Here is a 27,938-nt window from a genome sequence, read left to right on the forward strand (position 1 = left end):
CCAGACCAGGGAGGAGTTTGGCCCTGACGGGTTAACGGATGACTTATTGTCCCCGGTCAGCACTGGCTTCTCTTGCATAAAACCAAGCGTTATAAACCCTGGAGAAGCAGGCAGGCAGGCGGGCAGGCCCTTCCCAAGACCGCTGCCTTCTTGCGCCTCGCTCTCCTGCAGCTGCAAGGATGAAGGCGGTTAGCCTGGTAAGTGGCACGCACAGACCCAGCTGAGCAAAGTCTCCAGCAAAGGGGAAGGCGAAGGAAGAGGACAGGAAGGCTCCCGGTTGTGTAACAAGGAGGTTGCCTTCATATAACATGCTTGACCACACCGTTTGCTAAACCTGGTCAGTTTCACTCTGGCTTAGCTTTTTTGGGGTTGTGCAAACCCAAAGGGTTGAGTTTGATTATGATTCACTGTACTGTGCAATCCCAGAAGATGGGCTAAGTTAGTAAGCAGTTTAAGCATTTTGTTCAAGAGAGAAGAAGAGGAAATGGCCTCATGGGCTGGAAGAACTGATCCATCCCATCCGTGGCCCCAAACGCCCAACATGCGTGGAACACACGCTGTTCTCATGAGAGTTTAATGTTTATGTTTGGAGCTTGATTGTATTGTAAACCGCCCAGAGTCCTTCTTTTGGGGGAGATGGGCAGTAATTTACTTTGAATAATAAATAAAATTAAAAAACAAAACAAAACACATGAATCTGAACACATTCAGTGATTCCAGAGGGCCTCCAAATTATCCCTCGTGATACCAGGAGACCTTTGACAGCTGGCTGGGGAATTCTGGGAGTTGAAGTCCAAACATCTCAAAGTTGCTAAGGTTGAGAAACACTGCTTTAAACACTCAGATGTTCTGCTCAGGTCTGTGGTCTGAAGGGTCCTGGGCAGCACTGTGGGATACATAGGATATCACCCCCACTCAGCTGTCTGCCTCCTCCTTTGCATCTAGCCCAAAGTGCCCTGTAAACACTTTTCTGCCCAGTGTGGCTGGCAACCTGTCTCCATCACAACGTCTCATTTGTATTTTCACAAAACAGGGATGTGCTGGTCCAGCTAACCTCTCAGAGACCTTCTTTCCTCAGGCATGTCAGTCTTCTGAGATTCCCCAGCCTGATGGTAATCTGGAGAACCCAAAGTCCAAAGGAAACTTCAGGAATTTCAAGGTCAGTGGTGCACAGGATTTACTTTCAGCTGCACCAGCCTTCCATACAAGATGCCTCTATTTTGTCCTGCTGTAGCCATTCCAGGGAAACAGGCCCACTCCTTAAATGCCAGAAAAAGCCACCAGCTTTCCAGAAAAGACATTAATGCTGGTTAGGAGACTGGGATTAAAAATAAGAATGTGTTTCAAAAAAGCAAAGACTCTTCTTCGTTTAGTGGTACTAGTGCAAAAAAACAAGTGTGTAAAGTCTGTTGGTGGGACCAGAGGCAGTGGGGGCAGAGGCAACTGAGTCTGGAGAGAGATTTGCAACAGGAGCCAAGTGAGACTGTCACAGCACCTCAAAGGCTGAAAACTGGGGCTGTCCGGTTCCTCTGAACGCTTGTGAGGTTTTATGATGTCACGGGACTTTGCCCTTTTTCCTTCTACACTGGAGGAAGGCCTTGGAATACGTAGAGGGCTCTTTGCACCTCCTTGATTGTCCACTCACAGGTTGAGAGACCTGGATGGGTGGACTGATGTACAAGAAGGATGAGGAGCTGTCCTGAAAGCTGGGATTTTCTCCTCCTTGCATCAGAATAGTGGTGGAGAGATGATACTCCCCTGGTGAGATGTTTGTATATGTGTGTATGTGTGTGTGTGTGAGAGAGAGAAAAAAAACAGCCTTGCATTTAGGGAGAGAAAGGCCCAGTATCTCTGTGTTAGATTGTCCAGGGCAGTGTTTCTCAACCTTGGCAACTTGAAGATGGGTGGACTTCAACTCCCAGAATTCGCCAGCCACCATGGCTGGCTGGCGGATTCTGGGAGTTGAAGTCCACCCATCTTCAAGTTGCCAAGGTTGAGAAACACTGGTCCAGGGTCTCCTAATTCTCCAAGGCAAAGATGCCCAGGGAAAGGAACAAATGCAAACTGAGGCAGGGGCAAAAAGGCCCTGCCTCCCACTCTGTTGGGTGAGATTGGGGCACATTCTTGGCAGCATCAATGTCCCTCAGAGAATGAAGCCCCCTGTGAAGTAGGGTTGGGGTTGTCTTGGACAGGAACACCTTAGATCAGTGTTTTTCAAACTTGGCCACTTGAAGATGGGTGGACTTCAACTCCCAGAATTCCCCAGCCAGCTTAGCTGGGTTAGAATTCTGGGAGTTGAAGTCCACCCATCTTAAAGTGGCCAAGTTTGAAAAACACTGCCTCGGGCCAATCACTGTCACTCACTCCTGCCACGCTTCCCAGTCGGACTCCCCAACTGTCTTTTCAGGAGGGGCCGCTGATCGACCGAGTGCACCACACTTACCTGCTTATGCACACCAACCAGACAGTGGAATTTGTGCAGAAAAAGGTGGGTTTGCCATAGCAGAGCCCATCTCTCCTCTGGAAGGGCGTCTCGGGCACCAAGCAAGGCTCAACGCACCCAGGTGATATCAGCGACAAGCCAAAAAAGACTCCTTCCATGCTTGCTGGGTTTCCTGCCTAGCCAGCCTGAAACGGCGGCTCTTCTTAAGATCCAGCCTTACTTGCAAGAGTCGCCTAAACCATTCCAAGGGAATTCCCTACCTGTGGGCAATAATAGTGTCCTCACAGTTCCCTCTCCCTAGAATGAGGAATATGGGGGCTGCAGCCTCCGTCAGATGACCACCATGGAGGCCTTGGACTTGCTAGACAAGGTGGTGGATGAATCGGACCCAGATGTTGACTTCCCCAACTCCTACCACGCCTACCAGACAGCAGAGGGCATTCGGGAGAAGCACCCTGAGAAAGGTGAGCCCCTGACCAGACCTATATTCCCAAGAGGGCCAAGAGGCTCCCCCACTTCCACCTGGATGCAGAAGATGACAAGTGCAGGAGGCTATTTGGCTTCCTGCAGAAATTGGAAGGGTCAGACTAGTCTGTTTGGGTGTCAGGACATATCTAGGACAGCTGGGCACACAGCAGGGTTCCCAGAGATGGTGGACCCATCTCCCATAATTCCCCATCTAGCATGGCAGGGGTGCTCTGGGGCACTGGTAGCTATGGAGGGACACCATCTCAGTGTGTCTTCAGCTCACTGAGGCCTCCAGCAGAGAAGGGACACTTTCCAGCAGCCATCAGCACCCCTTGCTATCACCAGGAGACGATAGTGCTCGCATCTGGGCCCTTCTGCATGCAAGCCCCTGCCCCCACCCCTGCCCCACCCTCCAGGCCTGCCACATAGCTGGGCCCCTCTCTGGTCCTTGCATCAGCAGGTTCCAGGTAGCGCTGGCTCTAAGCTGATGCACCAGCTGGGGAGAGGGACCTGGCAAGGGACAGAAACAGACTGTCGCTCTCTCCGGTCCTACCCTAGATTGGTTCCACCTGGTTGGACTGCTCCATGATTTGGGGAAGATTTTGGCCCTTGCTGGTGAACCACAGGTGAGATGAAGAGCAAGGGGCATGGAAGGGGGTCAGCATTCCTGAGCCCTGCTACCTAATGCCTGGTTTTTACATTATGGGGCAGAAAAATGAGGATTATGCTCATGGATTCACGAAAAACCTAAATGCCCAGTGTCTCTAATCTACACATATTAAGGAATAAAAGTTAATGGTGTGTTTAACTGCACCACTGCTGATGCTGAGGGTGGAAAAGGGGGTTCAGTCCATAGTGCGAGGCTACCGAATAAAGGGGGAATGCAGTCTGTGCGTGTGTTTTAACCTTGGCTATTTCTACAGTGGGCCGTGGTGGGAGACACCTTCCCCGTGGGCTGCAAGCTCCAGGACTCCATCATTTTCAAGGACTCCACTTTCCATGACAACCCTGACATGAGGAATCCTCTGTACACGTAAGCTCTGGCTTCTGCACATGGCTGGAGGCCCCCCTTGGGCAGGTGCCCAGGTCTAAAATGCAGGGCTTGCAGAGCCGAGGCCAGCAGCAGTCTGGATCCTAGTCCCCGGTCCTCCTTCCGCTGCCACCTCTCCACCTCTGATGGAAGAACCTTACATGCCGCTGCCTCTGCTTCTCCCTGGACCTACCCCTTGGCCCCGTCACTTTTCCTTTGAAACCAGAGGCATGAAGGATGGATACTGTCGGCAGCCACCAAAGGCTTGATCACCCCCCGCTGTTCCACCTGTGTTTGACCCTCCAGATCCTTGCCACTTCCTTCAAAATGCCAAGAAAAATACTGATGGTTCTCATGTCCTTCCTCTTGCTAAAGCTTCCAAACCAGAGGAGGTCAGGTCAGACGTTCTCCCTTTTTACCTCCTCAGGACCACATACGGGATTTATCAGCCCCACTGTGGCTTGGAGAATGTCCTGATGTCATGGGGCCATGATGGTAAGTGCCCCAATGCACACCAAGAGAAAACCCAGTACACCTGCCCGAGGGAGGGCTAAAATGGCTGATTCTGTAATGGGGAAGCCCACCAAAATGCTGAGATGCTGTTTTTCATAGAGGACTAGGAAGGAAGGCAGGACAACCAACCAGGTTCAGGTGTTCCTCCAAGACTGGGTAGAACTTCTTGTAATCCTGTGCATGACACTGAGTCTCTTTGGGGTTAAATTTTAACTTCTTGACTGGGTCATTCTTTTTGGTGTTCTCACACACACCCCTCCCCCCAGTTAGGTGCAATGGGGGAAGAAGGCATCTGAGCCTCCCCAGGCCCCACGGGGAATCCTATTGCTACAATTTCAAAAAGGAGCTTTGTTGTGTCTCAGTAGCTAATGAAGTATATGCTACAAAGTAGAGGACAAATGAGCAATGCAGCTGAACCTAAACTGCAACTTCTGCCTTCTCCAACCCGGCGCTCTCCTCGTGCCAGGCTTTGGCTCCCAACAAGGCCAGAGGAATTATGGGAGTTGAAGTCCAACCTACCTGGAGGTCATTGCTTGGCCTAGATAAGATTTGTAATTCCAGGAATAACACTCTACCACTTTTTTTTCCCCCTACCTGTTCAAGAGTACATGTATAAAGTGATGAAGAAAAATAAGTTTGCTCTTCCGGAGGAGGTAAGCGACTGAGAAGAACAGTCTGGTTCAAGGTTTCTCAACCTTAGCCATTTTAAGATGGGTGGACTTCACATTCCAGAATTCCCCAGCCAGCCATGCTGGGAGTTGAAGTCCACCCACCTTAAAACAGCCAAGACACCACTTTAGTTCCCCTTTGTCCCTGGGGTGGATGGGGAAATAATGCTTCTGTTTTCTATCGGAAGGATCCCTAGGGTGCAATTTGTATTTGAGTTCTTCAGTGCTTGTCCCTGGAGTCGACTCACAAGGCTTGTGGTGGGAGACTGTGAAGGTGTGCGTGTGGTTTATTCCCCCCACCCCAGTCCACGCCAAACTATGCACCGAGGTCTGATAGGTTCCTTCCATCTCACGCCTCAATACCTGAACACCAAAGAGTCCTAAATCTCAGCTCTTAGAGCAAGATGACCATGGGAATTAAATGTTCTTCAAAGGGGACAGTCTGAATCAGTGCTGGAAAACTCCACAAATCTCCAAGGTGGGCCTGGGAGTCCCACCCTCCTGCTTTGTGCAGGAATCCAAAGAAAGTATCCCTGATGAAAGAGAATGATCAAAATCCACAGTGCTTTGGAAGTCACAGCAGATTTCAGAAGATGGTGAGTTGCAAGGGTAAAGTCAGGCTCCAGCACAAAGGGAACAGGACACGGCCCATCCAGCGCTTCTTGGAGCAACTGTTGGGTGGTGCAAATGCATCCCAACCATTCTCTCTAAATGGTGCCCTCTGCTCCAAAGATAAACCAATGTTCTGCTGCTCAGTGGCTTCCAGCTCTGTCAACCTCACTAGAGTCACCCTTCAGCTGGAAATTGCTCCATCTTGTCCCACCTCCCGGCTCATGGTGCTGCCTTGGATCCTTAGATGCTCCCTGTGCAGAAGCAAGGATGGGCTGGAAAAGCAACTGCCCTTGGATCGCAGCCCCTTGCTGAAACGTGCTTTTGCTCAGCTGCAGAGCCTTTGGCGCTTCAGGCAACCTCAAGGAACAGAGAAGGAGCAAGGCTTTGGGACCAAAACAAGAGCAAACAAATGAATATGCAAGAAGAGGAGAAAAGCGAGACTTGAAGCAGGTTGTGAGGGCTGTAGAGATATGGCCAGCCTCAGCTATCTCAATGCCCCATTAAAGAGGATATTCAGACGTTCTTAGGCAGCGCTTCTCAACCGTGGCAGCTTGAAGACTTGTGGATTTCAACTCCTAGAATTCTGGGAGCTGAGTCCACACGTCCTCAAGCTGCCAAGGTTGAGAAACACTGGTCTAAGGAGAACTACCATAGATAGTAGCCTAAAAAAAAAAAGGATTAACCTGGAATAAAGTCTGTGTTGTCCCCAAGGGGCAGATTTTGTGGTCCCTCCTCCTGTCTCCCTCTCTTGGGCAGAACTCCCCCACAGGAGCAAAGACGAGCCTGCTTCCCAAAACCAAGGTGGACCGGCGGGTGGGGGTGGGTCTGGGTCTCTTTCCCTTTTAAAAATGGGCCTTTTGACGGGTGGCAATCCCCACCTGGGCCGGGGCTGAGGGAAGCCGAGCAGCCTGCCAGAGGCCCCGTGGAGGGCAGGGGTGATGGCGGCCGGCCTCCTTGCTGATGGGCAACTGCTGCACTGGTTACTGCAACATCCCTCGGTTGCCTGCAGGCTTTCTACATGATCCGGTTCCACTCCTTCTACCCCTGGCACACTGGGGGGGATTATATGCATCTGTGCAACGCCAAGGACCTCCAGATGCTGCCCTGGGTGAAAGAGTTCAAGTAAGGAGCCTCAAGCCATCGGGGGAGTGGAGGGAATGGGGGTGGATCTAGACCCAAGTGGAGGAGGCATTTCAGTTCCCAACATCTGTCTTGCACCTTGAAGAAGGTACCTCAGCAATATCGTAGATGTACAGAAGCTTGTTTGCTTACCAAGCAAACAAACAGGTCGCTTTAACATGTTTTCAATAATGATTAAAAACGTGATTTCTTGCTGGTTTAATATTTGTTAGTTTGTCTGCTGCAGCCTCCCTGCCATCCCGTCTGCGGCATGTGACAAAACCTCCCCTTTCCTGAGGTGGCTTCACCCTCTGCCCTAGCTTCTCGGTGCCCGTGGCCTAGAAAGCACCGGAGACACCTGGAGCGAGACGCCGGAGCCTTTCTTGCTTTATCAAGTCCTGCTCTGAAGACAGCCGGCACCACTGTGGCTTCAGCAGGGCGGGAAGCCCCCGAGGGTGCCAGAAAGTAACCCCACCTCTGTTCCCCTCTTGCAGCAAGTTTGACCTCTACACCAAGTGCAAGGAGCTTCCTGATCCGCAGCAGCTCAAGCCCTACTACGAAAGCCTCGTAGCCAAGTACTGTCCAGGCCGACTGTCCTGGTGATGCTTCGGACCACAACAGCTTTCGCTGCTTCCACTCCCTCGGCCATCTCCCAGCAGCTGCTGCCGCCCTCCAGATATGTCGGACAGCTACGCCCATCATCCCCACCCAGGAAGGAGAGGGCCTCTCTCTGTTACGTGGAACGTAGCTTTTTGGGGCCCCGTTTCAAGAGCGATGCGGGGCAGCCAAGGATCAGAGGCTTCTCTGGCAGAACGGCTATTTCTACACGGCATTTCAAAGTTACTTTCATTCATGCTGACCCAAGAGCATTATTTTAACATTAATAAAATGCTACTCAAAGTTCATAGAGATCCTTTTGGGGGGCTGAATTTTTTTCTTTTTCTTTGCAGGCTGACATCCAGGACTGGAGTAGTGGCACTTTAAAGTCTAGGGGTTCTGTTCACAGAACCCAAACAGCCAGGTTCTTATTACAAGCAAGTACAGGCATATAAACCTTAGTACAGCCACAGACACCCTAACAAGCCACTATGAAGCCCCTGACCTCCCTTGCCCACCCTCTACGCTCACAGTAACGGCACGTGGCATTGCCCACGTTCTCACAGTACATCGCCCATAAGCTACCCAACACCATCAATCTGGTCCTGCATGCTGTGCAAACCCAGTCCTGGATGTGCTGGTGGAAAGCCTCTTAAGTGGTCCTTTGATTAGTGGCAGTGACCGAGGCCTCCACATGCCATGAAGGACTGCCTAGGTTGGTCCTCCCCAAGGAGCAATGCTCTACTTTACTCATAGATGGAGAATTAGGGCTGAACCCTGAAATGGCCATGTTCCCTGGTGACAACAGATTGTTTAGAGTAGGGTTTCTCTAAGATGGGAGGACTTCAGCTCCCAGAATTCCCCAGTCAGCATGCTTTAAGATGGGTGGACGTTAGCTCCCAGAATTCTCCAGCCAGCATGCTGGCTGGGGAATTCTGGGAGCTGACGTCCACCCACCACAAAATTGACAAGGTTCAGAAACCCTGGTTTGGAGTGATAAATCAAGAACCGACTGCAAGCAGCTCCAAGAAGGGTCTGTCCAAACTGGGGCAGAGGCTCTCAAAAGGGCGAACGCTCTGCTCTGATGGCAAAACTCAATGCTGACATTCTTTGGAACGCTGCAACCAGAATCCACCAGGTTATCTCCGTTGCCCCCAAATGTGTTTCTTGTGGCTCAGTGGGATAAACCCAGGTCCAAACAACTCCATTCAGGGGTCTAAACTTCCCCACTCTGAGGCACTCTCATGCTGGGGCATTCCGGAGGTTGCAGTCCACACACCTTCGAAGTGGCTGAGGTTGAGAAATGCTGGACTTCTCTGTAGTATAGGCAAAACGTTTCTGCAGAGGATGATCACCCAGGAGGAGGAGTTTAATAAAGTTCTTCCTCCTCCTTCCCTCCTCCTCTCCTCTCCCCACACCTGCTTCAGGTACAAGTTCGTTTCCCTACTGAGAAAGCAACCTTTGTGGCCTTGAGATGCTACACCAAGATGCCTCGGGGAAAACGAGGGCCTCCTCGACAAGAGGGCGTCCAGGGGGAGCATGGCAGCGGAGGGAACAGAGGCAAACCCTTTCCACAGAGCCAAACGCGTAGAAGCGCGTCACCCAAAGCAGCATGAGGACCAGGAGGCACCTGTGGAGCCTGTTCTCCTGCTGACCCCGTGGACACCCCTTGGGCCACCTTGAGAAAGGCGAGGCGTGCCGTGGTGGGCGACTCCCTGCCGGGAGGAACCAAAGTAACGGCGAAGACCTGACAGGAGATTGCAGGAGATACGTTGTCTTTCTGGTGCCTGTATCAAGGCTGCAATGGACGCTCCAAAGCCGTGGACAGCTACCCTTTCCTCTTGTGGGAATGGACAACACAGTAAGTCCTTGACTTATGACTGCAGTTGGGACCAGAATTTCCACTGTAAGTCGTTGCAGCCATTACTTGAGTCATCACATGACTGGACCCAATTTACGACCATTTTTATGGTGGTGGTTAAGCTAATCCAGTTTCCCCAATGGGCGTTTTTTGCCAGAAAATGTCACAAAACGCAATCACGTGACCACAGGACACTGCAACCGGTTGTAAATGCGGACCAGTTGCCAAGCACCCAAAATCAAATCATGTGACCGCGGGGGGTGTGTGTGTGTGAGAGACATTTCGTGATGCTTGGAAGCGCTGCTGATGATAAAGCATCCATTCTGAGGCCATCATAACTTTGGACCATCGTTAAACAAACGGTCCTAAGTCGAGGACTACCTGCATTTCTGATCTTCTTTCGCTGGCTCCTCTGAGAATAGTTGTAGTCTCTGGACTACAACTCCTTGCACAAGGAGGTGAAGGAAATGGGAGCACAAATAGGTCTTGCACCAATCTTTCCAGATGAGGGCCAAGTACAAGAAGAGAACACACAATACTGGAACTGGCTGCACAACGGGCGTCACCAACGAGGAGTAGGATTCAACGACGTGACCCTTGCAAAGGACTTCTGGGAAGAGGCAGGTTACAGCTCAAAAAGACTGGGAAGCAGTTTGGCAGACGGCTCCACCTGCAAGATTCCATCGTATCCAACACGCAACTGATGTGCGGTGCACGGACTGCAAGCTTCACTAGCTTGGATTGGATGCCTGAGAACTTCAGTGAAGCAACCCACTCATTTTGTAAATCTTTGCAGCTGGAAACGTGACACTACTTAGTTAACCTCTCAAATTCCTTTCTTCAAGATAGCAAGGCGGCCGCCAACCTGGATGGCTTTAAAAGGCCCTGGACAAACTCCATGGGGAACAAGTCCATCGAGGGTCATCTGGCCCGAAGGCTCCGTGTTACCGCCACGCCAGGGGCGGATGCCTCCAAGTTCTATTAGTAGGGGGGATAAGGGCCGAGAAGGGGGTTTCGGCCTCCTGCTTTTGAGCACCCCAGAAACATCTGGTTGGTCACTACCCTACTCCCCCCCCTTCAGTCCACCCTCTTTCCCCTTCGAGGTTCCAGCCATCTGTCCACAAATATGTGCACGCGCTTGCACACACACACAAGCACTCACTGGAATGTACAGGGTTTATTTAGAAAATCAGAGCTGTCTCCCTTGGGCCCCGTGTGTGAGCAGCACCAACTCTGCTCCCTCAAGGGCGTAACTGATGGGTCCAACAAGGGCACCTGCCGCCCCACAGCCCCAATGATGCAGCGCAGAGAGCAGTGAACTTCCCTGGCCCCCACTACAAGGCTCAGCGGGTCAAGGGGATGGCCGGGAGCGGAGGAACAAGGCGGCTTGGGCTGGCAAACCATTCCAGGTGCGCATAAGGCGGAGCTGCCGCTGCTTCGAAACTGGCAGGAGCTGAAACCCGGTCTCAGCCACGTCTGCCCGCGTTTGATTCTGCGTCCAGATGGGGTCTGGAGAGCTGGAAGGGCAGGGGTCCCCGAGACTCACTTCAACCCCAGCATCCCACGCAGCCTGCTGATGATCCAACCGTGCCAGGAAGAACAGGTTGCTACCTGGGGATCTCCAAAGGACCAAAGGGGGCTCCCCGACCATCAGGAGGCACTCCCCAGTCCCCGGCCCCAAACATGGGAGATCCTCGGAAGCTGAAACGGCCGACCCGAGACACCCAGGAGCGGAGGCTGCCACCAACACCGCGAGCAGCCGCAGTGCCGAGAGGGGGCAGGGAGCAGGGGGCAGGAATCGGAGCGGAGCAAGGGGCCGCGGGCTCAGCCGAAACAGCCTCACTCGATCCGAGGAGGAAGAAAGCGGGCCTTGCCCCTCCCTCGGTGCAGCAGGGAAGACCTTTGACTGGGGGAGGTGTTCAAACTTGAACCCCGCAGCTCGTCAGTGCAGCTGGAGAGGACAACCAGCTCCGACGGGGCGGCAAAGGCTCTTCCTGCCTGCTCACTTTCCGCTTGGCCCGCTGCCCGCGTGAGCCGCAGCCATGTCTGGCAGAGGTCTGGGGGCAGGCTGGGTGGGGCCCGGGGCTGCGGCCCTGGCTTATTTCTTCTTCTTGGCGTGCCGGAGCCCGTTGGTGGGGGGGTCGCCGGCAGCCCTGGCCTTCTCCTCCTTCCTCCTCAGCTGCCCGTTCTTCTCATCGGCAGCCTGGTCCCCACCACCGCCGGCATCCACCACCGCGTCGGCCGGCCGGGCCTGCTTGTGCTTCCCGCCACCAGGAGCCCCTCCCACTGGCAGGCGGCTGCCCAGTCCCCACAGGAAGCCAACAGCCACTCCGGTGAGGTATAGAGACCAGATGATGGCCGGGCCAGTGTAGGGATGGAGGTTCTCTCGCACTCGCTGCAGCATGCCTGGCAGGAGGGCATCCGGAGGGTGCTTCAGGGGGGGCACGTCCTGGAAGGGAGAGGGAAACCACTGTATCGTGCAGGCTCCCCCCTACCACCTGGCTCTCTCCTTAGCTGGCTGCATCTCGCCTGGACGACCAAGGAGCAGAAAAGGGGCCCAGGCCGAGTTCAGGTTAACTGGGGACTGTGTGGATCTGGAAAGCAGGCAAGGCTCGCCCTGCCAAACCGCCCACTTCCCACCCCAGACACACCGCCTCCCTGAGCCCGGCTGCTCCTCCCAGCCCCCAGTGCCCCTGCCCCTCACCTTCAGCCCGTGCTTGGCCAACTGAGCTTCCAGGTTGGGGTCACCCAGGAAGACCACAGGGTAGAATTCCTCGATCCTCTGGCGCCTCCACCATTTCTGAGGAAGGGTCCTGCAGGGGGATGGGGTGGGAGATGCGAAGCTGGGTGCTTTTTCAGCTCACACGGCTGCCTCTCCTCAGCCCGGCAGCCCTCCCCCCACAACCCTTTCTGGCTCTGGGGGCAACCAGTCTTCCCCAAGGCCTTGGTGGGGGGCCCAAGTCCTTTTAAACGAGGCGCAGATGATGTTTCATGGTTTTAATTCTTTTAATGGTCTTGCATCCTCGCTGTTTTTTCATAACTCTTTTTGTTCTTCAATCACGTGAGCCACCCAGAGTCACGAATGTGAGATGGGCGGCTGTATAAATAGAACAAATAAAATAAAACCTGGGAGGCATATCGCAGCCAGGGGCTCCACCAATGGAAGCAAAACGTTTCCCTGGATTAAAGATCTCCACCCATCCCTGCTGCCCCCCACCCCGGCACCCCTGCTGCTGCCGTTCGCTCACCCATCCTTCCCGGCCTCGGTGAACCAGTACTTGTACAGCCGGGCCCGGATGTAGGCTGGGGGCTGGGACCGGAAGGGGTACTTGGAGTCATCCACCTGCACAAGGTGGATCACTGCAGGGAAAGGGAAAGGGAAAGGGGGTCAGTCGACTGGGGGGAAGCAAACTGGGGATCACCCACACTCGGCCCCTGCGTTGCTGCCCACCTGCCACCTCCCCATCACTGACAGTCCCGCTGAACCCTGGAGATGGACACAGGAGGCCACAGAGGGGCTCTAATCTGGCTGGACCGCCGGGCCTCAGGTGCACAGCTGTAATCGGGTCCCACCCAGCCAAGAGGACCCCCCCTGCGTCCCCCTCCAATAGCTTCAACTGGGAGCCAGGATCCCCGAACGTTCATCCAGACGCTGCCTTCTGGAACCGAATGCCAACGTTCTCCAGAAGGAGAGCAAAGAGGCCGGACTTGGCCAGAACGTTCTTGCCCAAAGCAGTCTGTGACACTGGCAGCTCTTGTCTTCTCAGGCCAAATCCCCCAGCTCCTTCAGCCCCTCTTCTCTGCCCCACCCCACCCCCAACCGTCATCCGGGTTACCCATCTCTGGACTGGTCTGCCACTTTGATCCAAGGTCTTTCTGGGACCCTGAGAACAGGGCTGGGGGGAAAAGGGGGAGGGGGAGGAGGGGTTTTGCCACACTCACCTTCCTTCTTGCCCTGCAGGAGGCGGTAGACGAAGCTGGTGAACCAGGGGCTGTGCGTGTGGTGGCCCAGCGCGGCGAACCACATCTGCCAGTCCAGGCGGGGCTGGTGCGGGGCCACGATGGGGGGCGGAGCGCTGACATTGCCCGGTTTGTACATGAACTCGATCTCCTGGGGGGGTGGGGGGAGAGCCTGTCAGACAATCCGATGGGAGCTGCTCTGCGAGGGGACCTCCGTGGCTTGGCCTTGTTTCCTGGCTGCCCAACGTAGCCCCCGTCTTGACCCCCAGCTCTCTTCTCCCAAAGCCTCTGTTGTCTCTTCGCTGCCAGGATGACCGTCCCTAGCTCACATTTTGACCCCCACCCCACCGTCCTACCCCAGTCCATGACAGCTTGGTCATCTGCATCTAGCCCACATCAACCCTCCCCACCTCTTGCACCCATGCTCTCCTGGCACTGATCCCCACGTGACACGCTTTCCCAACTGCCAAACACATGACCTCACTGTCCTAGTAAGATGCTCCTCCTCAGCCCTGGATCAGGACTGGGACTAACTAACTATAGGTAGTCCCCACTTAACGACCATTTCTTTAGTGACGGTTCAGACTTACAATGGTGCTGAAAAAACCAACTTAACAACCAGTGCTCACACTTATGACCCATGGTCATGTGATCACGATTTGGGTGCTTGGCAACCGGTTCGCATTTATGGCTGTTGCAGCATCCCGTGGTCATGTGATCGTTGTTTTTGACCTTCTTGGCCAGCTTCTGACAAGCAAAATCAATGGGGAACTGCGTGATTTGCTTAATGACCATGTGGTTCGCTTAACAACCATGGTGATTTACTTAATGACATAGCAAAAACAGATTGCAAAATCAGGTCGGATTTGCTTAATGACCGCTTTGCTTAGCAACCAAAACTCCAGTCTCAATTGTAGTCGTTAAGCGAGGACTACCTATACAGCAAGCAAGCCAAGGCGGGTCCCCCAGAATCACCCGCTTGCCCTCCCTGCCTCTTCCAATCCATGCAAACCAGCCAGCTTCCCCACCCTGCTCTCCCCCCCCCCTCCAATGCCAGGCTGCAGCACCGGACCCTCTGCCGTTCTGTGCAACACTGAGCCCTTGAAGGGCCCCCAGAAATGCCAAGGAAGAGCAGCTCCCCCCACCCCTCCCTCCCCACCCCGAAGCCACTCACGGTCCACGTTTCCTTGTCATAGCTGCCTTCCACCACCACCTCTGGCCGCCCACCGACTCCCGTCATCCGCCGAAAGAGCCCGTAGGAATTGGCCAGCTGGTAGCGGTCAACAGCCCCAAAGAGGTGATGGATGCCTGGCCAGAGCTTTCCGTTGGACTCGTACTCTATGTACGTGAAGGGGACCTGAGGAAGAAGCAGAGGCCGCCCTTGGACCATCAGCGCATCCTGGAAGCAGCAGCAGCGCCATCGAGGGAGCTCGGCTGGTCTGACTCATCCCAGCCCCGGATGCCCTGGCCCCGCCTTCCTCCCCACCCCCCCAGTTCAGCGGCAGCACCAAAGCGACCGTGGCTGACACCGGGAGGCTCAGACGCGCCAGACTGGCTAGTGCTTGGATGGGGGACCACCAGGAAAAACCAGGACAGGAGCTAGGCTGGAAAATTAAAATATTCTCCTGGAAAACAAAGTGAATGGCAAACCCCCTTCTGAAAAGTAGAAACGCACTGGAAAGCGAGGCCAGATCCTTAATTATACTGACTTGTTTGGGAATTCTGGGGTTAGCTGCTGGGGGTTACTCGGGGCTCCCCAAGCCTTTCCCTGCCAGCCTGCCGGCAGGGTTCACCCACTTTCTCAGCCCCAAAGCCAGTCCGCCTCCCGCATGGACCCTACCAAGGCACGCCAAGCCCTCCCAGCATACGCTCCGGCTGGCCCCCTCTCCCCCAGCCCCACGTCTCAGGACTCACCAGGCTGACAGTGAACATCCCTAAGGCGGCAGTGGAGAAAACAGCCCACTGCAGGGCAGCCCAGAGTTTCCAGAAAAAGCCGCGGACACAGGCGCTCCTGGAGGGAGGAGGGAGGGAGGGAGGGATCAGGCAGGAGAACCCCCAAGACACCCTCTCTTAGGAGAACTACTGGGGGACAACCCTTTGACAGACCACGGGGCAAAGATGGTTCTCTGCTGAGCAACAAGACAGCAGACCTTCCTTACTCTGGCCCAGTGTTTTTCAAACATGGCCCCTTTAAGATGGCTGGCTGGGGAATTCTGGGAGTTGAAGTCCACCCATCTTAAAGGGGCCACGTTTGAAAAACACTGGTTGAAGCTGTAAGAACCGAGCCAATTAAGTCTTTCTAGCATTCTCTTGCCTTCGGGGGCTTAAATCGTGTTTTGCTCGCTGCCGTCGCACTCCTGCCCCGAGGCCATCTTGAGGCTTCTCTGCAGCAACGCTCAACCCACCTGTATCCAGCCTGAAGGATCTCCCAGAGCAAGGAGAGCAGGCCCAGGGCCACCAGAGGGAGAGTCACCATCTTCAGCCACTGCGTGAACTCGTGATAGGTGAACGCTGGGGAGAGACCGCATTGAGGGCGCGTGAAAGGAAGGACAGAAGCCGGGAAAGGTCCTGAACGGCCCATCCCTGTCCACTTCGCTGGCAGCCAACTAGGAACCTCGCTGGGCTTCACCCCAGATCCAAAAGATTCACACGCGCGGCTCTGCTCACGTGCAACCAACGCAACCTTTCCAGACAGGTAAGGATCACAGCTCTCCCAACCAAGCGGCCTCGAGCACTGGACTCCCAGCAACAAAACACTGGGGAGGGGGGGAAGCTATAAGGAGGCCAGGGACCCCTCCAGGTCTGAAGTGTGCATGTCAGAGTGCAAGCCCCGCTGGGCTAGGAGGAGTCACAAAGAGAGCAGAGCTCTTGGTGTCTGGGCATGCACAGCGGCGGGCGGGGGGCGGTAAATCCTTGGCTAAGTCTGAGAAGGTGAGAACTGCCCTTTGGACCAGGCTGGGCCCATCGAACCGGCATTCGCTCTCGCACAGCAAAATGGAGACAGGGTTCCACCGCAGCCGTCCCTCCGCAGCTCAGGGAATCGCAGCATCCCCAACGCCGCAGCATCCCCCGCTGCCTGCTCCCCCAGCCCGAAAAGTACCTGTCTTGGATTCGAGGAGCCTCTTCTCCCAGTTGACCGTCAGCCCAAAGGAACGGGTGGTCCAGTAGACCAGGAAGCCGTAGACACCCAGCTCCATCAGCAGGGCGGCCAACCGTGAGGGCCAGGCTGCAGAGGAAAGAGGGCAGCGGTGGGGTGGGGTGGGCCGACTCAAGCCACCTGGAAGGCTTGTTGTGGGCAGCTGCAGGCCAAGCCGGGGACACTGACTTGGGTTTGGGAAACGAAGGGCCCGCCAACGCGGCTGGACTGCAACTCCCGTACACCCCGTCGCTTTGGCTGCGGGAGGGCAGATGAACAGCATGCAGAAGGTTGCCTGTTGCCCATCTAAGTCTGGCTGCCCCAACCTGCCTTCCCCGCCATTACATCCCAGCCCGCAACACCAGAATCTCCAGCACCATGGCTTTCAATACAGGTAATCTTTGGCTTACGACCATTTGTTTAACGACAGTCCAAAGTCGCAACAGACTCAGAATGGGTGCTTTACGGCCCGTTAAGCACTTCCCAGCATCACAAAACGTCACACAGCCCCCTCGCGGTCACGACTGCATTTTGGGCGCTTGGCAACCAGCTCGCATTTATGACCGGCCACAGTGTCCTGTGGTCATGTGATCATGTTTTGCGATGCTCTTGCCATTTTCTGGCAAAAAACACCCATTGGGGAAGCTGATTCGCTTAACGACTGCCATAAAAATGGTCATAAAATTGGGGTCCAGTCATGCGATGACTCAACTTATGGCCGCAATGATTTACGATGGAAATTCCAGTCCCAATTATGATCGTAAGTCGAGGATTACCTGTAAAACCGGCATCAGGGATGCCGACAGAGAGCTCAGTGCTGACCCCAATCCCTAACCATTCTGCAACGCTCCTGGTGTGTACCCTGGCCATTGCAAAATCCATCAGTGGTGTTCCTAGGGACAGAAGGCCCTCACCTCCTCGGTCCACAGGTGGATGCCTAGGGATGAATGGAGCAACAGCCCAGCCCCAGCATTCACCCGGTTATCCTCATTCTAGGAAAGGGCTTGGTCTTGAGGCAGAGCAGGCTCCTGGGGACTGGGCCTTGAGGCCTTGCAGCCTCTCCTGCGGGGTGTGGCGGCTAGGGGAGTGGGCTAGGGTTGGGGAGACCCAGGTCAACCAGTTCCTGGGTCACTCTGGGCTAGGGGGCACTGACTTGACCAACTTATCTTTACAGTTGGCGTTCTGGAGGGAAAACAAATGGGGGAGAACTAAGGAATAAAGAGAAATGAATTGCAACCCTGAACCCAACTGACAAACAAAGCACCTTGGGGCCTAGGGGACTCACCACCACTTGCTTTCTTCCTGCCATGGCCCAGCCACAGCCCCACATGCTCGTCGTCAAGCAGCGAGAAGCTCAGCACCACCGTCAGCATGTTGAAAAAATTGTAGTTACCGGTGACGATGATCAGGGCTTGCAGAAAGACCTGGAACGTGTTTCCTTTTAAATAATGCTCTCCCGTGTTTAAAATGCACACAGAGGTTTGAATGCTCCAGGGAAGGAGGTACAAGCCACGATGGCATTGTACGCATCAAGGCATCCCTGCAGAGGACGTAATTTGCATCCTTGTGCAAGGACACTACGGTGCACAGGACTCTGCATTCCCCTTACCATTGCCCCCCTTGCTCAGAGGGGACAGAAGGGCAAGGATCGGTCTCCCCCCAGGCTCCCAGATCTGCCCAGCCCTGGTGTGGATTCTCTGACTCTCGGCAGCGGAAACTATTCTGGGAGAAGCTGGCAAACGGGCCTCAGGGCTAGCGGCAGGTTGTCCTGCTGAGCAACTGTTATGACATACAAAGCGTGCATCCCGTCTCCTCCCTGCACAGCCACCTTGCTCTGTTGCCGAAAAGAGGTCCCCCGCAGCAGACTTAGCTTCGCTGCGAAGTCCTCTCTCCCCAGTCTCTGGGAAGCATTCAGACCCTGGCTGGAGCTCTGGACGGCCACCAGTCCTCACCCTGGCTCTTACCAGCCTGGCATCCCCATACCTGGCTGTAGAAGGCGAACAGGCGGAGGTGGCGCAGCGGCACGAAGAAGAGGGGTGGGACGGCTATCTCGATCACGTAGGTGGCCACCACACTGAATTTCTGGAACCAGAACGGCAACTGGTGGGCAAACCACGCGGCTGGGGTGGGAATGCACTGGGTTTCGTAGTGGTACGTCAAAGCTGGTGTGAGAGAGAGAGGGAGGGAGGGAGGGAGGTGGGAACACAGCAGAAGGCATGTGCATCTAAGCCAGAACGGAGGTGGCACGTGAGCTGTGCCAGGAAGCACAACGGCACAGGCCACTCCCCGCCCCCAATCAGAGCATCTTATGCTCAGCAACCCAGCCAGCCCTGCCGTCTCATGCGATGCTGCTTTGGTGGGCTTAAGCAAACTAATTCATCCCCCAGTTTTCCCGTCCTGTGAGCCTGCCAAATCTTCCACAGCTGCTCTGATTTACATTTGCCAGCCGGTATCAGCCCCACTATGTAGATCAGGGTTCCTCAACCAAGATTCCACGAGAGGTCACTAGGGGTTCCCTGGGAGATCTCGATTTATTTAAAAAATTATTCCAAATTCGGGCAACTTCACACAAAAGAGTAAGTTTCATTCTTTATCTCCAGTTTAAGAACACAGTGAATGCATATTTACAGGCCTACCCATGAAATGGATAAAATAATTTTGTGACTTCCGGCCTACATTTGAGCCTGAATGTGCAGGGGTTCCCCCAGGCCTGAAAAATATTTCAAGGGTTCCTCCAGGGTCAAAGGGTTGAGAAAGACTGATGTAGATAAGTAAAAAAAATCAACTCCCCATGAAAACTAAAACTGCCTTTATTAATATTAGTAACAGAATGCTGCAAGTCTGGCTGTGCTTTATCCCCCCCACCCCTTTGCACTCCTGTGAATTAGGGAGGTCTCTGCCTTTTGCACGTGCCTTCTCCTCATTCTGGACTTAAGCCACATTTTCCCCCTTGTTGCCTTAATAACAGGTCTGGCCTCTCTCTGTCAAGGTGATCTTCCTTATTCTCTACCAGAAGTCACTCCCTTCTTTTTTAAGCGATTCTGCTTTGCCCGGGGGCCATCAGCCTGGAAGCACCAAGTCTGCTATCAGAGGCACACGCAGATTCGAGGAGTCGTACAGGGCCACCGGAGCCATCCGTCCAACCCCCGGTCGATGCAGGAATACATTTTCAAGTGTCCCATCTTAAAAACAGCGTGCAGCTAGTTTCCATGCAATTCACACCCAAAGCTTTCACCTTTCCCCAACCAATTTCCATTCATCCTCCCAAACTTCTGGGGAGAACAGCCAGCCAACTCTTCGACAACATAAAAAAAGAGACAGCAAGGTGTCTTCGCTCAGAGACCAAGCTAGACCTTCACGATGTAGATGCGGAAAGTGTTTGGAAGGCGAGGACACCGAGACACTTTATGGTCTAGGTTTGCACAACACCTTTAGCAAAATGCCATCACCCGCGTCTCACATAATGTGCTACGATCCACTAAAGACCACAGCAGACTGGTCTCCCAGGCTCTGGAACTGGCCCTGCTGCTTTTCAACACTCAGGCCCGCTCCTGCAGTGGGCGGCATGGCAGGAGAGCACTGTTGCCTCCCATTCCGTTTTCCCAGAGTCTCTGAGCTATTTCTTTCTGGAGTTCTTGGAAAAACCTGCTTGTCCTCTGGGGTTCGATCGGCTGGAAAATCTGCGCCACCTTTTAATTGTTGACTTTGATTGCTACCATTTCAATTGCTGATTTTAATACCTCTCATTTTAACTGTGGCTTTGTGTTCTGCCGTAGCCGGCAATGCATCCAGTTTAATAAATAAATCCAGCAAAAGACTTTCTAGAATGAAGTGGTAAGTGATTTCCCCTTCCCCCTGGGGCAACTGCCCACGGTCCGTTTCGTAGCTAGGAATGTGCGTTATCTGCAAAAGCATGGAGAGCCATCTCCACTTGCCGGCTCACTCACCTGTGAGCCCCCACCAGGTGGGGCAGCGGCTGGTCAGCTTCACCACCCCCGAGGCAAACATCAACCGGAAAAGCAGCCAGCGCACAAGCCAGAAGGTCACCCCGTCATGCGCTTTCCAGGCTGTTGAGCGCCACTTCAGCAGGTGCAGAGGGGCCACCAACACAGCCAAGAAGCCCGTCTCCAGCAAAAGGCTGTCCCTGGTGTAGGAAAACGAGGGTCACATGGGCAGGGGTGGACTGCACTGGGATCGCACCCTTTCCACGCCAACACTCCTGGGGATTATTCAGCACTCCCTGTGATCCTGAAGTCAGATTCTGTCCCGGGAAACGCAGGCATGGTAGAGGGGCAGGAGCTACAGGGAACCAGAGGGTTGAAGCCTCCACATTTTCCTTCTGCCCCCACCACAGTACTGCCCAAAATGCACTCTCCCTTGAACAAAGGAAGCACCGAGACTGTGCCACACACCCAGCCTTAGTTATTATTTTCATTGCCGGCAGCACAGACACTCCCACTGTGCACAGTACACCTACCTTGGAGGGTTGTACAGGCACAGGACCACTTACCACTGGAAGTACAGGAACACCTGTCCCACCTGCAGAGAGGAAAAAAAGGGAAGTCAAATCAGCAGCAGCAGTGACCTGTCAGGGGCCTTCTACCTGAGCTCAGATTGGTTTTCCTGATGTAACGAATGATATTCCACCTAGCGAGTCTACCTGCAAAGGTCTCTGTCCCCCACCACCTGGAAGGAGGAGGCACAGGCCGGCTGCAGCTCCTTGGGGCCAAGGCCAGCTGCCTTACAGGGGTTCTGCTCTAGGCCTGAGGGATCAGGTGAGTGCTATTCCAGAGCCTGCGATTCCCGGGGGCAAGATCGTTCCGGAGGGTGTAGGAGGAGAGGACGGGCCTCCTTTGCCCCTCTCCAAATAGATCTGAAGAATTCTTCACTCCACACTGGGAATCCTTTCCCTGCAATGCTTTTGGGGATTCACTGCTGGAAAGGAATGGATTAGGGCAGGGTTTCTCAACCTTGGCAACGTTAGGGTTAAGATGTGTGGACTTCAACATGCTGGCTGGGGAATTCTGGGAGTTGAAGTCCACACATCTTAAAGGGGCCAAGGTTGAAAAACATTGGCTTAGAGTTTACATACTATCAGCCCGACAAATTCTCCTGCTGTTGCCCCCCCACTTTATATAGGTGCAGCAAACAGTGTTTCATTTTGGGAAGGAAGCCCAGAGGCAACAGCAACCCGGTCCTGCAGGCAGACTCACCCACCTGGGGGGCAGGGGGGTCTGCGTTCTGCCCCTGCCCCGTACCTGGTACAGCGAGAGATAGAAGGCCCAGAGGGCCAGGAAGACCAGGCTGTCCCGCAGGGGCTCCAGCACCAGGGCCCCGAAGGAGAGCAGCGTCCCCAGCAGGCAGAGCAGCTCCAAGCCCTGCTCCGTCTCCAGCCCCAGGCGGGGGCCCAGCCACAACAGAGTTGGGGAGTCCCGCAGCTGCTCCCAGAAGCCCTTGCCCGTGAAGCGAAGCATCTTCCGTGCCGGCAGGATGCCGTCTTTCCCATAGAGGCCTGGAAGAGGAGACAGAGGCTCAGCTGCCTGGAAAGAGTGGCCAGGCCTGGGGGGCAACCCCCGCCTATGGGAGTGCCCGGCCTCACCCACCTGGGACTTAGGGGCAGCCCAGCGCTGCAGAGGCAGAAAGGGAGCCCCCTGCCGTCTGCAGCCCAGCCCCAGAGACGGGCTGGGCAGGAGGAACAGCACAGCCCCTGCCCACTTGGGGAAACCAGGGACCTGCAGGGTGGAACCGCTGCAGCAAAACGAGAGGGTGCTGACGCATTTCCCACGCAGAGGCAAGAGGAAAGCAGACGAGATGCACACCCGCCACACCCTGCCCTCCAGGGAAATAAAACCAGGCGGGGGGGGGGCGCTATAGTGGCGGCCTCATAAGACCTGAGAACAGCCTGAGAAACGAACAGTCATCTAGCTGCCGGTTGGCAAGACGAAGCACAATGGTTCTTTACAAGCGCCCCACCCCCCGTTCTATTATTTTCTTTTTATACAAGCTCTGCTTTAACATTTGCGTTTACAGGTAGTCCTCAACTTGCAACCATTCGTTTAGCGCTCGTTCGAAGTTACAGTGGCGCTCGGAAAAGTGACTTGCGACCAGTCCATTGTACTGTAAATGTATGATGGTCGAAGCATCCCTGCGGTCACATGATCGCCATTTGCAACCTTCCCAACCAGCTTCCGACAAGCAAAGTCAACGGAAGCCAAATTCACTTAATGACATGCTGATTCACTTAACGACCGTGGCAAAAAGTTGTAAAATTGGGCATGACTCACTTAACAACCACATCGCTTAGCAATGGAAGCTCTAGTCCCAATTGTGATTGTTAGTCAAGGACTACGTGTACTGGTTTGAAGCATTTTTACCAGGAGGATTTTATTTAACACTATCTTCACTGTAACGGCGTTCCGTGAGTCATGCTGGCCACATGACCCGGAAGTGTCCTATGGACAACGCCGGCTCCAAGGCTTTGAAACGGAGATGAGCACCGCCCCCTAGAGTCGGACACGACTGGACTTTACGTCAAGGGAAACCTTTACCTTTACCTTCACTGTAAACCGCCTTGGATTCCTCTGGGGGGGAAAAGTAATACAGAAATGAAAATGATGATGATGATGTGAAAAGGGGCGGCACCTAGGCAACAGTGGCTAAGAAGGGTGGGGCCTGGCTAATATTTGGATGGGAGACCACTGGAAGATCCCAGGGCTGCAGCTAGACTGGGAACTTTTTAAAAATGCCAATAAGTTTTGCATCAGGAGCTGAATTTGACTCCAGGAAGGCCTTATCCTTTAGAACAACAACAACAGGCAGCTGAGTCTGAATAACAGCTTCCAAGCATAGGGCTGCCCGCCCTTCACCGCTTGCTGCCCGCATTCTTCCCCTTCGCCCCAAGTCAGAATTCCGCATTTGCGTCCCAAACCCCTTTTGCCAAGGAAAACATCTCCACTCTTACATACAGACTTAATCATACATCTACCGGCAGTCTTTGGGTGAACCTAACCCTTGCGTAAAACAAATTGTGCACCCATCAGAGAGTACTGTGCAAACACAGCAGCCTGCATATGTGCAAATCGGCTACCACCTTTCCTATGCCCTTGTCAATAAAGTCATTTTTTTTTTGCAAGTCAGGGTTTGCCTAATGCCAAATATATGCATCCCATACTATACCCTTTCTAGCAAAAGTCAAGGAGCGAAGTGAAAAAATGGGCCTAAAATATAAAGAAGATCAAATGAATGACAACCGGTAGAACCACCAGCCTTAGAATTGGCAATGAAGGTATTGAAGTGGTGGAGAGCTCCTGCCTTTTAGGATCGGCCATCAGCAGTAAAGGAACCAGCAGTCAAGAAATAAGCTGCAGGCTAGCACTGGGTAGAGCAGCCAGGAAGGCCTTGGAAAAGCGATCCAGATGCCGTGATGTGTCCACGCCTGCAAAGATCAGAATCGTGCACGCCTCGGTATTCCCTGTGACGCTTTATGGAAGTGAAGGTTGGACTCTGAAGGAGGATAGGAAGAGCATTGACTCTTTTGAACTTTGGGGTTGGAGAAGACTCCTGAGAATACCACGGACAGCCGAGAAAACAAACCGACGGGTCATTGGACAAGTCAACCCAGAGTTCTCCCTCAAGGCACAGATGACCAGGCTGAAATGATCCTACTTTGGACACATTACGCAAAGACCCAGCTCTCTGGATGCCGGGAAAGGTGGAAGGAAAGAGAAGAGGCTGACCAGCAGCAAGGGGGATGGACTCAGTTAGTGGCGATGAAGGCACCACTGGAAGACCTAAAAGACCAGGTTGGGGACAGATCATCACAGAGAAAAATCCATCTTTGTGCTGTTAAGGGTCAACTCCGATGTGGTGGTCTATAATTAATCACTCAGTCAACACGAAGACCGAGCTCTCTTGAGAGGTCAAGAAAGAATGCTGGAAAGGTGGAAGGAAAGAGAAGAGGACAACCAGCAGCAAGGTAGATGGGGTCAATTACAGCAGCAGATCATCATGGAGAAAATCTACTGATGTGGTTGCTAAGAGTCAACACAGTCTTGATGGCACAGCATCATCGTCATCCGTCACTACTCCCTTCCAGGATAAGCCAGATTATGCAGAGCCCAGAAATAGTAAGCAAGATACTGTACGAGGAAGAACAAATAAGGTAAGGAAAAATAGCTAAAATTAGCTTGCATTAACCCCATTCGCTCTATTTGTCCATCTCCTTCTGTCTTGGCATCTCCACCGTTCCATCCCTTCTGTCCTTTAAACTTCTCACCTCCCTCTTTGGGGCTCTCTTCATCTAACTGTGACTTTCTCTGTCTTCTACCCCTTCCCCTTGACCCCTTTGCTCATGGGTTTTGAGGCGTGATCCCGCTCTATAGGCCACCAAACCACCTCAGTGTGCTTTCTGATAGCTTGGTATTCTTTCAGCACCTGCTCATTCCTGACCCTCTCCTCTTCGTTTGCTGCAGACGGTATAAGAGGAGAGCCTTCTCAGCATGTGGGGGCAAAAACTCAGGAGGGATTTTATCAACAGGCATCAGTTTGCTGATGCATCTGATGCATCGAGCTGCAGCTCACAAAAGCTGACGCCTCCCAATAAAATCGGTGGGTCAGAAATGGCGCCCCCAGATATTTTTGTTGCACGCACTGCTGTCAACTTCCTCCTGACATACTCCACTATCAGTTCCACGTAACCAAGAGCACAAAGCTTCCTCTTGCACCCATCCAATTTCTCTTTTTCAATACTCATTCCTTGCAAAAGATTACTACTTTTCTCCCACCACTGGCATGTCTTAAAAGTTCTTTTTCCCACGTTCAACAATTCATCTACTCGCTCTAGTTTTTTGCCACTTATCAGTAACTTGCCATTGTTCACTCCTTTTTCCCCGTCAAACACAGCTAGCCTGGTCCTGGATGTGCACCCGGTAGGAAGTCTCACTGCCCTTCCCAAATTCTGCCTGTTTCCACCTCTCCAAACTTCTGATTAGAATTCTGCCAAACACCTTCTGGGACACATTTTGTCCCCAGTCATTTTTGCATTCCCTCTTTGTATACCAAAAGAACAGTGGCGCTCTTCTAATTGTCAAGCATGGATGCAGTCCTCGCATGCACTTTGTACAAGTTGTACGGCAAACCAGATCCTTGTTTTGGCATTTCTCCACCTCTCCACCTGCCACCCTCCTCCTCTTCGATGCTCCCGCAGCATTTCTGACTTTTTCATTGCAATGGCATCTATGCTGATTTCAAAGGGTCCCTCCCAGGTCTTAGCTGCCACACAGTTAGGAATGAAGGATGCTGGGAGATGTAGTCCAGCTACACAGAGGGGCTTCCTGCACATTGACTTGGAAGTCTGATCTGAAGAGCAAAGTCCTTCTCTGAGCAACGCCACCCGCACATGAAAGGGAAGCTGCATCCGTGGCTTATGGTGCGCACGTGTGAAAGACTCACGGAGCTTGTAATCCAACACGGCCGACTTCTTCACAGCCACAGAGATCAAAGGGGGCTTCCAGCGAACAGGGAAGGGCTTTTCATAAGAGAGTGAAAGCTGGTCATCGCCACACCTGCTCCCCCTTATCTCTACTCCAAAGCACATGTGGGTTAGTTCTTGGGTGGGAGATGCTAAGAATGCCCCCCTCCCCAAATTGGGAGCTAAATTAGGAAGTCAGAAAAGGTCCCAGAAGGAGGAAGCACGGTTGTGCCAAGAAAATTGCATGGATGTCTCCTGTGAAGCCACCAGGAGGACGACTCAACTCCAGGCAGACTTCACGGTCCCCTTACAAAATAGGACCCCTTGGCTTTGGAGGGGCAGGAGGCCACCCCACCCCAGAATCACCCCTCTCAGCCCACAGGCTGCCAGGGAGCCCACCCTCCGGCAGAGTGTTTGAGGCGACACAGGAATCGCCCTGCAGCAAAAGGGCTGCTTGTGGCCCCAGAGACTGACCACGCCTCCTTGGGATGGGGAAGGAGGCCAAGGGGAACGCTGGCAGGAAACCGGGAGAAAAAAACCTCTTTTTCAACAGCAGCAGAACGAAGGTAAGGCAGGTCGGGGCTGAACCCCAGGCCTGAAGCAGCCACGGAGGGCTGAGCAGAACAGGGAGGGTGGGTGGGCCACAAATCCCACGCACCCCACCTGGGGGACCATTTGCAGGACTGCTGCAGCGCTGCTGCCACGTGGAGATCTGGGGACAGAGGGGGGAGGGGGACTGAGGCAAAAGCATCCAACAGGATATTCGGTCCTGGAAAAGGGGGCTGGCCTAAAGCAAGCAGGCGCAGCTGGGGGGGCAGGAAGGAGGAACAGAGCAATGCCTGATTCTTTACTTCATGCAGCAAAACAAACCTCGGCCCACAAGAGCAGAAGACCAGCCCGCTGGGTTTGCCCAAGCCCCCCACCCCAGCATCTGGTTTCTCCTGGTGGCTTGCAAGAAAAGGGGTGTGGGAGGTCACAAGCAGGAGACCAGGAGCCCCTGATGGATCCATCCTCCCAAAATTTAAAGCCACCCGAGGTCCCTCTGCCAAGGCCTGGATTTTGTGGGGGGGGGGGGACACGAGCTACTTCGGGGGATGCAAAGCAGGAGGTGGAAATGTTAATGTTTGCCTCCCCCTCCGTGCAGCCGGGGTCAGAGGTCAGGCATGCATGTTGGGACACAGCGGTTTTGATGGAACGGAGCCCTTGAACGGCCAAGCTCTGAGGTCGCCCAAAGGCCAGGAGGAATTTGCCCCGCCGAACTCAAACCGTGCACCCTCCTGCAGCCCCACCCGCCCCACTCCTGACACCCCCAAGAGCCCCTTTCCCGCTATGAATCAGGAAGTCAGCAACGCGGGCGAGAGGCCCTGCCGGCTGCAGGAGCGCCAAGGCCGGGGTCAGCCGCCCTGCCCAGCGGCCCTCGGGGCAGGGTGCGCCCTTGCCAGCTGCAAGTGCCAGTCCCCACCCGAGACACGTGGACGGCGCCGGACAGGGCAGAAGCTGTCGCGAAAGTGCCTGCGCCGACCCGGGCTGGGCCTGCAAAGGAAGGGCACGCCCCGCCGTCGCAGCCGGCCCGCCCGGACCGCGGCCGCCCGCAGGAGCCCCGCAGCCGCACAGCGCAGCAGCGGCTCCCGGGTGAACCGTTCGTGCGGAGCGGCCCCGCCAAGCCCGACGACCGCATTCGGGCCTCCAGCCGCGGAGCCCCGGGCCCGAGCCTCTGCGAGGCCCGCCCCAGCCGGTGACTGGGGCGCAGGACCCCGGACGCCGCCGCCGCCGCGCGGGCCCCCTGTGGCGCAGACGGGCGGGGCGAGGGCGCCCCCGAGCATGTGCAAAGAGCCCACCCGCTCCCCCGCCGGCGGCTGCGCGGGCTCACCGGGCACCTGGACGTAGAGGGAGGCGAAGGCGGCCAGGAAGGCGGCGGCCAGGCCGCGCAGGAAGAGCTGCCGGGCCAGGCGGGGGGGCGCCTCGGCGGCCATGGCGCGCACTCGCTCGCTCCGCGGGCCCCGCTCCGCCCTGGCTCGCCGCGGTGCAGCCGCGGGGGCGGGGCCGGGCGAGGGGCGGGGAG

At 54.5% G+C, this 27,938-nt stretch overlaps 2 protein-coding genes across 2 annotated transcripts; one reads left to right on the forward strand and one right to left on the reverse strand.

Annotated features, from left to right (window-relative positions):
- The first annotated feature begins 133 nt into the window (after window positions 1-133).
- MIOX (myo-inositol oxygenase) lies at window positions 134-7,748 on the forward strand. The gene is made up of 10 exons (XM_063308557.1): window positions 134-197; window positions 1,079-1,159; window positions 2,408-2,488; window positions 2,745-2,907; window positions 3,470-3,537; window positions 3,835-3,944; window positions 4,369-4,436; window positions 5,058-5,107; window positions 6,744-6,856; window positions 7,348-7,748. Exons 1-10 carry the CDS (start codon window positions 180-182, stop codon window positions 7,454-7,456), a joined length of 861 nt encoding a protein of 286 aa, XP_063164627.1. The 5' UTR covers window positions 134-179; the 3' UTR covers window positions 7,457-7,748.
- Window positions 7,749-10,473: 2,725 nt separating this feature from the next.
- On the reverse strand, window positions 10,474-27,874 carry LMF2 (lipase maturation factor 2). The gene is made up of 14 exons (XM_063308140.1): window positions 27,747-27,874; window positions 21,666-21,919; window positions 20,918-20,946; window positions 20,355-20,551; window positions 18,391-18,569; window positions 17,693-17,831; window positions 16,372-16,497; window positions 15,677-15,782; window positions 15,186-15,282; window positions 14,446-14,628; window positions 13,254-13,422; window positions 12,560-12,671; window positions 12,016-12,124; window positions 10,474-11,760 (listed from the first exon to the last, which is right to left on the reverse strand). Exons 1-14 carry the CDS (start codon window positions 27,847-27,849, stop codon window positions 11,410-11,412), a joined length of 2,154 nt encoding a protein of 717 aa, XP_063164210.1. The 5' UTR covers window positions 27,850-27,874; the 3' UTR covers window positions 10,474-11,409.
- Between the last annotated feature and the right edge of the window lie 64 nt (window positions 27,875-27,938).

Source organism: Candoia aspera, chromosome 7, assembly GCF_035149785.1.
Source record: "Candoia aspera isolate rCanAsp1 chromosome 7, rCanAsp1.hap2, whole genome shotgun sequence".
Taxonomy (NCBI): domain Eukaryota; kingdom Metazoa; phylum Chordata; class Lepidosauria; order Squamata; family Boidae; genus Candoia; species Candoia aspera.

What these genes read in the sequence shown, in the direction of transcription:
- LMF2 (XM_063308140.1), bottom strand. Translation starts at nt 27,849, where the DNA reads ATGGCCGCCGAGGCGCCCCCCCGCCTGGCCCGGCAGCTCTTCCTGCGC. An exon ending in GGATGTTCACTGTCAGCCTG is followed by an intron (nt 14,629 to 15,185) that starts GTGAGTCCTGAG and finishes CTTCTTCCTCAG; the next exon opens with GTCCCCTTCACGTACATAGA. An exon ending in ACCGAGGCCGGGAAGGATGG is followed by an intron (nt 12,125 to 12,559) that starts GTGAGCGAACGG and finishes ATCCCCCTGCAG; the next exon opens with GACCCTTCCTCAGAAATGGT.
- MIOX (XM_063308557.1), top strand. An exon ending in GGAGAAGCACCCTGAGAAAG is followed by an intron (nt 2,908 to 3,469) that starts GTGAGCCCCTGA and finishes GTCCTACCCTAG; the next exon opens with ATTGGTTCCACCTGGTTGGA. An exon ending in GATGTCATGGGGCCATGATG is followed by an intron (nt 4,437 to 5,057) that starts GTAAGTGCCCCA and finishes TACCTGTTCAAG; the next exon opens with AGTACATGTATAAAGTGATG.